The sequence below is a fragment of the Nycticebus coucang genome, chromosome 2 (genome assembly GCF_027406575.1).
Source record: "Nycticebus coucang isolate mNycCou1 chromosome 2, mNycCou1.pri, whole genome shotgun sequence".
NCBI classification, from domain to species: Eukaryota; Metazoa; Chordata; class Mammalia; order Primates; family Lorisidae; genus Nycticebus; species Nycticebus coucang.
The window spans coordinates 59,897,814-59,910,342 of NC_069781.1; the positions used below are offsets into that span (position 1 = coordinate 59,897,814).

At 43.3% G+C, this 12,529-nt stretch overlaps 1 protein-coding gene across 2 annotated transcripts in view; it reads right to left on the reverse strand.

The window, feature by feature from the left end:
* Positions 1-12,529, reverse strand: part of ADAMTSL1 (ADAMTS like 1) — a 1,032,656-nt gene that overhangs the window by 191,595 nt on the left and 828,532 nt on the right. For both annotated transcript variants that reach the window (XM_053571995.1, XM_053572002.1), the window contains 2 exons: positions 10,987-11,288; positions 4,861-4,990 (listed from right to left, as the gene is read on the reverse strand). In XM_053571995.1, coding sequence (XP_053427970.1) covers positions 4,861-4,990; positions 10,987-11,288 — 432 coding nt within the window. The remainder of the gene's footprint in view (positions 1-4,860; positions 4,991-10,986; positions 11,289-12,529) is intronic.

The window sequence follows — 12,529 nt, forward strand, 5'->3', positions numbered from 1 at the left end:
TATGGTTTTATTTCATGTATGAGAAAACTGAGGATCCAAAGAAGTATATAAGCTTTTGTGGGCCAGATAGCTGAAAGAGAGAGAGCAGAATTCGATCACAGGTCGAAGTCTATCCATCGGATCTTTTCTTATCTCAGGGATAAGAAAGATCTTTAGTGCATATTACTAAGTGAAAAAATCAAGTTGCCAAAGAACATTTATAACCACTTAAATTGCACTTAAGTTACAACTATTTAAATTGCACACGAACTTGATGGCCACCCTGTACATGTATATGAATTCATAGTAAAACTAGGGTATGTACCATATCATCAGCAACAGTTATCTCTGGGGAGAGGAAAGGACTGAAATTGTGGAATATGGTGGTGAAAGGGGAATGGATATACCTCTCTTATTTGATTACTGCTATTGTGCTTAAGTTTTAAAGATTATTTTTGTATTACTTATATAATTATAACACTTAGAAAATTTTCTTACTGGGAACAGGTCACTGGCTTCTGGCCTAATGACTGGACTTAGCTCCTTTTTGGATATTTCTCCTTTGAGCTAGTCTAACCACTGAGGGCTGGTAGGGTGGTGTGGCTCCTACACACAAGTTACTCAGAGCAGTTAGGTGTTTAAAATGATTTTTTCTTGTAATATCATTTCTTTCTTTCTTTTTTTTTTCCTATTGACTTTGATGGAAAAGTCTCATTGGTGGCTCATAAGCAAAAGTGGTCCTTATTTCTTTTTCTTTTTTTAAACAGAATCTTACTGTGTCATCCTCGGTAGACCTCACAGCAACCTTAAACTCTTGGGCTCAAGAGATTCTCTTGCCTCAGCCTCCCAAGAGCTGGGATTATAGCCATTGGACACAACGTCCAGCTATTTTGTTGTTGTTGTTGTCATCATTGTTGTTTAGCAGGCCCGGGCTGGGTTCAAACCTGCCAACCCTGGTGTATGTGGCCGGTGCCCTAACCACTGAGCTACAGGTTCTAAGCCGGTCCTGATTTTTTATGGTCAATGTTAGGTAAGGGTCAGAAGGGATTAATATCTCTTCCGTATCCTACTTTCTTTCTTTCCTGACTATTAAACTTCTCCCTGGGTAATGCTAACAACTTGCTCAACCTCCACTGCCCTTCTCTCTTCCATCAGAGGTTGGCTTTGTATCCCGACTTTTGGGGAGGTACTTTGCCAAACATAACTGATAACATAAAGAGCTATCAAGGCTATTTATGTTTTGAATGAGTATTGAAAGCCCTGAGCTTAAGGCAAGAATCAGCATCATCTGGAAGGCAGGAGAGAAGGAACAAGGAAGGAGTGGGACAGCACTGAGTTCTTCCCACTATCTAAGCATCGCTGCTTGCGAGGTTAGCCCTCGCCCTTCATACTCATTTATCCAGTAAACAGTAAGTACTTGCTATGTGTCAAACATTAAATTAGGTGCTAAGTATATAAAGGGGAGGATTAAGACAGAAAGCAGATAGCAAAGACTATAAAATTTAGTTGTCTTCAATAGAAAACTTTTTTTTTTTTTTTTGTAGAGACAGAATCTCACTTTATCTCCCTCGGTAGAGTGCCATGGTGTCATATAGCTCACAGCAACCTCCAACCCCTGGGCTTAGGTGGTTCTCTTACCTCAGCCTCCTGAATTGATGGGACCACAGGCACCCACCACATGCCCGGCTATTTCTTCTGTTGTTGCAGTTTGGCTGGGCCCCAGGTTTGAACCCTCCACCCTTGGTATATGGGGCTGGGCCCACTGAGCCACAGGCACCGCCCCTTCGATAGAAAACTTTTTTAAAAACTACCCTAAAAATGTAGGCATTACATGTACACACATGCACAGCGACACACCTGGATCACCTGCCTAAACCTGGGGAAAGTTAGAGCTGTGCTTCTGATGCAAGTCAAGGGAAGCCACACTGAATCTTAGAAAGACTGAGCAAACAGAAATGGCTTGCCCGGCAGGTCCTTCAGTGCTCTCCATGTGATCTGATAACTCTGGCCACACATAGAAAGGAATAGCGACTTTCTAACTGTCAGTAGGACTCATAACTTCCTGGGAAAGCTACTCACCTTACCCCTGGGCCACCTCTCAGAGACAAAAGTTCAGTGTCTAAGGCTGAAGATATCATTTCTTTATGCACACAGAAAATGTTATGTTTTTTATTTTTTGAGACAGAGTCTCACTATGTTGCCCTGGGTAGAGTGCTGTGGAGTCACAGCTCACAGCAACCTCAAACTCTTGGGCTGAAGCAATTTTCTTGCCTTAGCTTCCCAAGTAGCTGGGACTATAGTTGTCCGCCACAATGCCCAGCTATTTTTGTTGTAGTTGTCATTGTTGTTTAGCAGGTCTGGGCTGGGTTTGAACCCACCAGCCCTAGTGTAGGTGGCCAGCACCCTAACCACTGAGCTATGGGTGCTGAGCCTATAATAGTATATTTTAAACACATCATTATCAACACAGACCAAGAGCTCAAAAGATGCTGTATACAAACTTGCATCCCATCAGAGGACACACCATAACACACAGAAACATCGAATTATTTGGAGTAAGAACTATGAATTAAAGATCTAAATTACTTCCAACTGGACAGACATTGCATGGGAAAACTTCATTATTATGCCACTCAAATAAAAAGAACCTGTTTTCTCTTCTGTACTCATCTTGCACCAAGCAGAGAGAAGGAAAGCTTGTCCGCTGACGTCAGACTGAGTACTCCACAGGCGAGGCGCCTCTGTATGTATTTTACTTCTATGATGAAAATGTATGTGGCTCATGGATGGGGAATGAAGAGAGTGAATCATATCAGGCCACTGTCCTTTGGCCTCCTTTATTGTTTTAATTAGTATCATTCTACAAATGCTTAACTGTGTATAGTCAACTCAAGAAATCCCTGGCTATTCCTAGTGAGGGGTCCTGACAGTCTGACAATTGGCTAGTGGGAAATCATAGAACCGAGTTTATTTGGAGCAAATGCAACAACAACATTAAGCCCAATGACAGTTCTTGTCTGTGAGTAAATAAAAAGGTCGGGAGGTAAATTAAACATACTTCATTTAACCACAGTTAGTACTTGGAGGATGAGAAGTAATATCTTGTGTGCCGGTTCTTTTTGCTCCTCAAGGAAAGGTTTAATGGCTGGAAATCCCAGCAGGTTTTCAGCAAGTCCTAGTACTGAGTCCTTGGCACTGCCTCAGCTCACTGCAGCATTTGAATGTCATCACAACACTGGAATGTGGTTAGGAAGACCCCTCTGCTATTTTTCAAATGATGGCAAATAAGCAGAACAGAAATGACAGCAGTTATCTGCACAAAGAAGCAGGAATAGCTGTCTAATGCATCTGCCTGCGAAATAATGAAGAATCACAGGATATCTGAGCAGGACACAGTGACCTCAGAGATCATCTCCTGCAACCAGTTCATTTTGCAGATGTGGCAACATAAAGGGCAGACACCTTGCTCTCGCCTACAGTTGGTGGCTGATGGGGGTAGGATGAGAAGCCAGGCCTTGCCAGGGACCTCTCAGGCTGCGCATGCTGAGAAGCCCCTCTGCTTCTTCCCACCTGGGGCAGCCACAGACAAGTAGAAGAGTCTACCCCCTTTGTCTGTGCACTTAGGTCTTAGGCTCAACCAACTGGAGGACTGTGTGGCTAGGACAGAGGTGTGGGATCAGAAAGGCAGGGCTAGAAAAAGGTTACTCAGGATTCAATACACTCACCGGATCAGAGCTTTTCTTGGCCAGCCCTGAGTCTACTTTGCTTTTTGCTGTTCTGACGGTGGGGTGCTTCTCCAAGCAGTAGCTAACTGATTTTCTGGTTGCTTTGGAGAATGTGGCACAAGTGGCCCTCTTAACTTCTGTATTTGAAGAGGGGACGTCCAGGCCCGCCATTCAGATCAACATACAGAACAATTTTGGTGATCGGCAGAAGTGTCACTATGGGATTGTACAACCATCTGATTGCAAGAGGCCCATAGTGTGTAACTTCTAAGTCCCAAAGAAAGAAATTTAGTGACTGAGAAATAAGACCAGCAAATATTGTTAATCCCGAAAGCAACCCACTGCTTCTCATGTGATACACTTTGCAGAAAGAGAAATGTCATTCAGAACCAGCATTCCCCCTTTTATCTAGAATCCGACCTTACCCAGTAACATTCTTCATTCCATCAGCAGATTTGAAAGTCTGACTTTGATTCCTTAAATGTCTCCCTTCCAAGCCAGAACTATATATGAGATTTGCTCAAAAAGAAGTATCTCAAAGGCAAGTCTCTCAAGACACCATAAAATTGTATGGACCAAAGCAATGATTGGATTGATTAACTCAATCAAGGCTGTGACTCAAGGTTGGATAATAATGAGACTCAGGCAGGGCTGAACAATGAAATGCTCTAATTGATTTTACGCATGTGGAATGACACCCACTCCCCCAGAGCGTGCTATAACCCATCTGCATGCTGTGTGCAAACAGATTTCACAGTGGATCAGTTATACCACCCAGATGCCACAGTCCCTTAGACCTTGCAATTTGCGAGCCAATTCATTACTACAGTGATGAGTGCTCGGGTACACAGGCTAAAAGGTGGCAGAACCCATGAAGTCTGTGGTCAGTTTGCATTCTCCATGGGGCACGCGTACATACCAGCCGTGCCACAGGCTTGCTTCAGTGAACAGTGCCTGCTGGACTCTGCATGATAATTGATTGGGCTGGAATTCCAAAACCCTGGTTTCAATTAAACTTAAGTGGATTTGACTAAAAGTTTGAACTGATGCTAATTGGTTTTCAAAACATTGGGCAACAATAAGCATCCAGGTCTGGAAAGATGCACCCAGTTCTGCACGCACTCCTGGATGGCAGAGTAGGTAACATAAGCCTTACCTTGCTGGGCAGGAGTCCAAATTGCAGGATTTCAGGAGCTGCGGGGGCCGGCGGCTGGTCACGCACAGGTTCTCGTCAGCCCGCTCCCGAGTCTGTCTGTTCAGGCAGCTCACCACGGCCTCCTGGACACCTGTGTGCAAATCACACTGTCAGGCCAGAGTGCCGAGAGGGTGTGGGGGGGGCTGATGAAGTGTAGACAAGGCAGCTGGTGGGAGGTCCCTGTGATCGGTAGGACTCTCGCTGCAGGTCAGAGACAGCATTTAAAGCCCAGGACTGCAAATCTCGTCAAGCATCTGTGCATCTGGGAGAAAGCACTCAGAAGCCTGTGATCTCTGTAAGCTCGCTCCGTGAGAGGGCAGCTCCCTTCACAAAGGAAGGCCGCCTCCAATACTGCTGGAAAACTGAAAACCAAGCCACCAAGCCACGCTGCCACTGATGCTGAAACATGATAATGCAGAAGGAATGCAGGGTGACAAAAAGAAAGGGCCCAAGACCTTTACACATTATCTTTTAGAGGAGATTGCTGTATGTGGAAGGAAGGCCCAAGGCCACTTTTTAATGTCCAACACAATATAAACTGCCGTGTTTTGAGGCCGAGCTTCCAGGACTCCAGCCTTGGCTGATTTCCTTCTGATTTTAGTTCATTTCTTCAGTGACCTAGGGCAGCTCTAGAAGTTGGAACAAAGAAAGGTAATAAGATGTACAACGACAACAGTCATCTAAACAACCTTCCTACTGACATCCGTAGGCTGTAATGCCACACAAGCATTACAAAGAGGAGTTCGAGCCGTGACTAACTAGCACAAGATTCCTTGACAGGACTGCCAAGGTGTTCTAAATCATCTTGTGAGGAGATTTTCTAGGAACAGGGAAACATTTAAATGGGTAACGTAATGACCAGACATTTTATTCTGGTGCCCACCATCATAACAACAATAGCTAACACCTACAGGGTGCCCACTGTTCGCCAGGTTCCAAGGCTAAGAGCTTGGCATGCTTCACTCAATCCTCTCAACAACTCTACAAGGTAAACACTATTTCTAGTCCATTTTACAGATAAGAAAACTGAGGCTTACAAGGGTGAAAAGACTTTTCTGAGATCATATAGTTGCTAAGTGATGAAGCTGAAGATGGCTGTGTCCTCAGCACTGACTGACAGCATTAACATTTAAAAATATCAAGAGGCTGTCATCTCTGCTTCCCTGGAGTCTTCAGAATAATCTAGACATTTGTTTGAAATCATTTCAGCAGAGTTCAGTTTAAGGGAACAGGCAAGACAGGACATTCTTGCTAATTTGCTTTTAGCCATACATACGTGTGTATGTAATGATACTTTCATCTAAAGACTTTCTATAATTAGATTTTTTGTATACAATTATAGCAGAGTCTGTGGCTATCCATGTAATTAGTTATCTCTATAAATACATGCACATTTTCTTATTTTTATCTTCTGCATTGCTTCATCAAATAGTATCTAACATAACCAACTGACTCATTGTTAGCCCCATGGCTGCCTTCCTCCTATGCACCTTATGTTTCTCAGAGAAGTCATCACCCCAATTGACAGGCTAATGCTTCCTAAGTTGAGATAATACTGACCTAGGTCACTTAGCAAGCCCATCACTTAAAAAAAGAGACAGCTCAAAGCCAGAGTCAAATCACCTTTCCTTCCTTCCTTGCAAGTCTGATAAATCGCACTTATTTTTAAAAAAATCAGCCACAATGTTTACCCTGTGGCCATGACGGCATCCCATACATTTTCTTTTTTCTAGATTTTTTTTTTTTTTTATTGTTGGGGATTCAATGAGGGTACAATAAGCCAGGTTACACTGATTGCAATTGTTAGGTTAAGTCCCTCTTGTAATCATGTCTTGCCCCCATAAAGTGTGACACACACCAAGGATTTCTAGATTTTTTTTAATGAGCTTTAAAGTTTAATTGCAATATATCATGGCCAGTTTAGGGTGGAGACATTCAAATTATTCCATCATATTCCGTAATGCTGACTGTTTTCTTCTTGGTTGCAGCTGGGATGAGCCATTTGAACTTCATGGTATGAGGATATAGCAAAACACTTCATTAGAAATTGTTGATATCATCACTGATACTTCCCACTGGAATAGTCTGGTGTTGGTAAGGGAATGATGGCAAGTCACTGGATATGGTTTACTGTCCCATGTACAAGCTAGAGCTGTGTTTATCTTAGAAATTAACTTTTCAATTCATTTGCCGACTTGGTAGCATTCAAGAGATTCTAAATGTAACTTTAAAATAAAATATATTTTGTCTTTATTCAACTATTGAAAACATTATGAAATTGATTTGATGATCCTGAGGCAGGAAGTAGCCACAGGGCTTTGTCACATGCCTTACTTGAGGGTGGTAGCTTCAAGAGTGTGTGGGGGAGGACATGACCTATGTTTCCACTATGTGAACTCCTTGTTTATAGAAATTAGGCCCTTTTAAGACTGTAAGAAATGGCTGTAGTAAGGGCTAAATTTCTAGAAAGACGTCAATAATCTGTTCTTGTAGGTAAGTGGAACACAACTTTGCATTACCCCAAACCAATAATCATAGCTCAAAGATTAAACTCACCCCTGGAGTAATTAAATACTGAGGTTAAGAAGCACTCCAGAGTGACTACATTCTGCTCTACTTAGACCTGCACAGCACTGGGCATTAAATCTGTGTTGTCACAGGGGCCAGTTAGTTGCCTCAGTGTTGTTGGGTGGAGCTGAGGGTGGTGGGGACAACTGAGGACAGAAGCTCTGTCATAGTGAAGGAGCATCTGGGAACAGCCTTGTGGTCAACACACAATACATTTTTGCAGGATGAACAAATGCAATGGCTAAAGGGCTGGGCATTCTAAACCCAGCATGCACTTGAGGCTAAAGGGAGGTGGGACTGAGTGGGGAGATTCCCTGGAATGGGAATGTGGGAAGCTGGAGGAGGGAAGCCCTCTGAGGCCCTCACCTTTGAGCTCACAGTATAGCTGACCCAGGGGAGGCAGGCGAGATGAGAGAAGTTAGCTCATCAAAGTGTGTTCCTTCCCAAAGAGCTAATCTATGCTGTTAGAAAGACATTTTTAACCAACACAGAACACATGGTTAAGTACAGTACTTTAGGATTCTGGGTTTTCCTTTCTCGACAGAAGGAAAAGAAGCAAGGACTCATAAGGAAAAGGAAGCAACAAGTATAAGACTTCACCTTTCATTTTTTTATGGAAGCCAATTTCAAGTTTTCCCTCAGCTAGATTTTAATGTGAGTTGCACCGCCTAGGAGTTTACCATAACAAAGTTGATCAGGTTTAAAACCGCTTTCTTTTAATGTATGGGACATTAAAAGATAAAAATATAAGCGTATATGGCACACCTCTTGGGTGCATGATGCAACCACAACAGGGACTCTACCTAACAAATGCAAATATTGTAACTTAGTTGTTTGTACCCTTACACTAATCTGAAATAAAAAAAGGAAAACAAGATGTGCAAGGGAAACACAGGACACAGGTCTAAACAGGTTAAGCTCACTTTCAATCTTCTAGAAAATGGGATTTTCAGTGTTTATATCTCCCAGAATAGCATAATTGTTATACGATATTTGATGACAGCTCAGGGAAACGCAGCCACCAAGTCCGGACTAAATTACTAACTAGTTCCTTCTGGTTGCTACCTCTGCTAGTGGAAAGGTTACTTTTGTGTCTATCTAATTCCATCTCTTGAGATTACAAAAACAATAAAATTAGCCTGACCGGCCCTACAACCCCACATTGATTTAAAATCTACTTGTTAATTTGGGTTGGCTTCAGCAAGAATGATTAAAAATATATATGACCTTGTGCGTTATATTTTGGTGAAAGATCAAAGTTGATAATACAGTAAAATGTTACTGCCAAACAATGACTAGAAAATATACATGTCCCATATATTGAAATAATTTTTTAGTACATATGGGTATCAGATGGACCACATAACCCAAGCCTATTTTCACCACTTTGGAATTTTCAACTTTAACATTTTCGGCATAAATATATTACCTTGGCACAGTGACATAACTGTAGGTAAGCGTGCTCAGTTGTCAACATTTAAAGGCCTAAGAAATTTCAGTAACTTTATCCTGCCTTGGATATAAAGGATGTACAATTTATGTTATACAAAGACATTCAGTTACTATAGGTAGAGATTAATTGCATATCAAACATCCAAATCTTATTTCTAACTCAATATTTTATGAAAAGATTTTAAAATAAATGCATGCTACATATACTCTATACTTGGAGTTTTATATCCCTGGTTGGTCAGCAGGATGGTTAGACTCTTAAAGATAAAGGATCTGGTTATTTATATATCCCAGGACTGCATCTATTTTTTCCCCATCTGTTCATAAAGTTCCAGGCTTGTCTTGCTACTAAAAACCATAACTGAGAGACCATAAATATTTATTTTTCAAAGCACATTTGTATTAGACTAGAAATAGTGATCATTCAATTCAGGTGATCGTGAGAACTGGGGATAAAAGCACAAGCATCTGAGATGTTCATTATATTGGAAAAGCAGCAACTGTAGCCACTGGCTGTGGCCTTTCCACCTGACCTCTCAGCTCCTGCCCAGCCTCAGAGATCACCAAAGCTTATTTAATATTTCTTCCTCATTAAGCATGAAAGAAAAGATGTCCTCCAAGTGAGGGAAGAGCAGCGTTTGAACACTGTTACATAGCTGAGTGCCAGGAAACTGTCTTCCAGAATCATTTGGAAGAATTTAAGTCTAAAACACCAGGGCTCTCCATTAAAACACTTCAGAATTCCAGGGTTTGAAATTGGAAGACATGGAAACAAACAAGAACCTCAAGGCCAGGGCTACGAAGCACTTACTGAAAGGCCGGCTGGAGAAGATGGATTCTCTGCTAGTGCTTATTCCACTGTTGGTTCCTTTACAACGACATGGGAACAGTGTGGGCATATTTAGACTTAGGTTCTTGGACATGACAAAAGATGCATTTTAAAAGAGTTTCCAAAGTGTCATGGTTTATAAAACTGTTTTGGGATATTTATTTCAGTAATTCTCTCCATGGGTTAAGAAAGAATCTTTGCTGGGAATGCAGACCCACAATATGCCCAAGAGGGTTATTAATAGCCAGGGGAGGGATCTGGCACTCCTTCACCTCCCTCACCTCTCAAAATATCTCTTGGGAGTAGATGTGGGAGATGGCGGCAAAATGAATCTAATGTGTTTTCTAGAAGTGTAAGAAGGATCATAATCCTGAAGAATTAACTGATTTCAATGCACCCCTCTCTCACTGCAAGCTTGTTTACAATATCTAAAGCAAAGAATCACTGGAAGAGCTGTTCTATCACCCCCGTGGAATATACCTAAAGAGAACCAGGTGAGTATACATGAAAACACTTAACTCATATTTAAAATGCGAATGTTTCAGGAATTCTCTAGTTGCTTAAAGAAGTGTGGCGTAGGGAAAGACATTGGATAGAGAAAGACATCTCTGGGCTCTGCCACTCATTGGCTGTGTGTTCTTGAACAAGTCACCCTGTTTTTCTGCAGCTTAGTTCCCTCATCTGTAAAACGGGGGTGGGCTCAGACTTCAATCTTTAATCTCCTTTCCAGCTCCTGGTAAGGACTGTTCATTACCTTTTATGGACTCTTTCCCTACATATACACAGGTACATACCTATTATCTGGGGAAATCAGCTGAGTGCATGGAAGAGACTCTAACTGGTTCTTGGGAATGGCAGAATGTTGGATTTTGGTTCACACCACATGCACGGAGGCAGGAGCATAGATCAATCAAACTGTACATTGAGAGCATTGCCAGGCCAATGTCAACTGCGTTTCTCAGTGAGCTGTGTGATGATAAATAGCAAACCCAAGAATGACAACTGAAAGCAAAGGCAGTCATTGTACCGGCCACTCCCAGCTGACAGTCTGAGAGCTGGAGGCAGGAGGGAGGTACAGCTGTGTCTCACTCAGTCTGCTTTGCAGTTGGAATGGGCCTCCCGCCCCTCCTGCTATCACGCTTGGGCCGCAGGCTGTCCCACGGCCAGCTGCACGCAGGGAAAGCAGAGACAGAGGGCCAGATGATGGCGGGGACCCGGGCCACAGCCCCCCTTCTTACCTCCTCCACAGGACTCGGAGCACTTGGTGAAGCCCTCGTACTCCCAGTCATACAGCTCGTCCAAATCCTGCAGGCCACCGAGGAGCCCATGCGTCTCATCCGAGTGGAACCGCGGCGTGTCCCCGTCGCACGGTCCTGCGTAGCAGGCGCGTTGGGAAGCCGGCTTGGGCCCTTCACACTCGTCCACGGGCAGGTCGGCCACCGACTGGGAGAAAGACAGTAGCACCTGGCACCGGACCACTCGCACCTGGGTGCCCACGCCGCAGGGAGCCGTGCAGGCCGACCAGGCCTCGGGGACGAACCTGCAGTCGGCAAGCAGACAGGAGGACAGGGTGAGCAGCCCCAGGCAGGAGGCCGTGGCTGCTGGGAGCCGCTGCATCCCCCGTGCGCTCCGGGCCGTCCCAGCACGCGCCCAGGGTGCCTCCAACCTGTCCTGGGTGGCGCTTCAGTTTAGCTCATGAGCTCGTCTGCCACTGTTTCTGGGTCGCTTGCTTCTTGTCTGTCACAAGAAGGCCCAGCTGTAAGACTTCCAGCCAGCGACCACCCGCTCACTCCCTGCTTTGCGCCCGCAACCAGCGCTCTTCTGTGCACAGAACTAACTAGGGGTCTCCCCCTTGCTCTAAATCCCAGCACTTGTGCCTCTGCAAGATGCTGGCTATTCTTACAGCAGACTAATACTGATATTAAAAACTATAATAAAATAAGCTCTTGGAGATATTTAGGGAACTTATTTTTTCTTGGTCTGGATCTTAGTAACTTTCTTTGTTTGCTCAACATGCTTCCCAAGATTTATTTATATGTATAGAGGGGTTTTTTTTTTTTTTTGTAAGTTTCCAAGAATGGCACAAAGTCTTGTTCCTCACACATTCTTTGAATTAGTCTGGACTCCAATTCTTTTTATATCATAGAAGCCACACTACAAATTCAAATCCACAGGCATGCCACAGTCAACCAGAGGTTCTGCATTCACACACGTTTACTCAGCATCCTCTGCACTCGGTCCTAGGAAAAGAAGCCACACAAGTGAGAACTTGGTTTCTCTCTGACAGGAGTCCTCAAACTGCGGCCCGCAGGCCACATGAGGCGGTGTGATTGTTTTGTTCCTGTTTTGTTTTTTTACTTCAAAATAAGATATGTGCAGTGTGCATAGGAATTTGTTCATAGTTTTGTTGTTTTTTTTTTAAATTATAGTCCGGACCTCCAACAGTCTGAAGGACAGTGAACTGGCCCCCTGTTTAAAAAGTTTGAGGACCCCTGCAGCCTCCAACCTTGAAGGGAGCCTTGCAGTGACCTTGAGAGGAGCCTAGGAAAAAATGCCCAGAGGGAATCACTAACATTTTATAAAAGTTAGTATAATAATTTTGAAAAAGAATGTTGGGATAATTTTTTTTTTTTTTTTATTTTTCTAGGATCCTATTGCTTTCTCACAGGGAGTCACACTGAACATGCAAACCTGGCTTCCTAACCTTGACTTTGGCAGGAAATGAAAGAAGTGATAAGAAGGTTATCACATTAAATCCTAGCAAGTGCAAATATCTAGTTC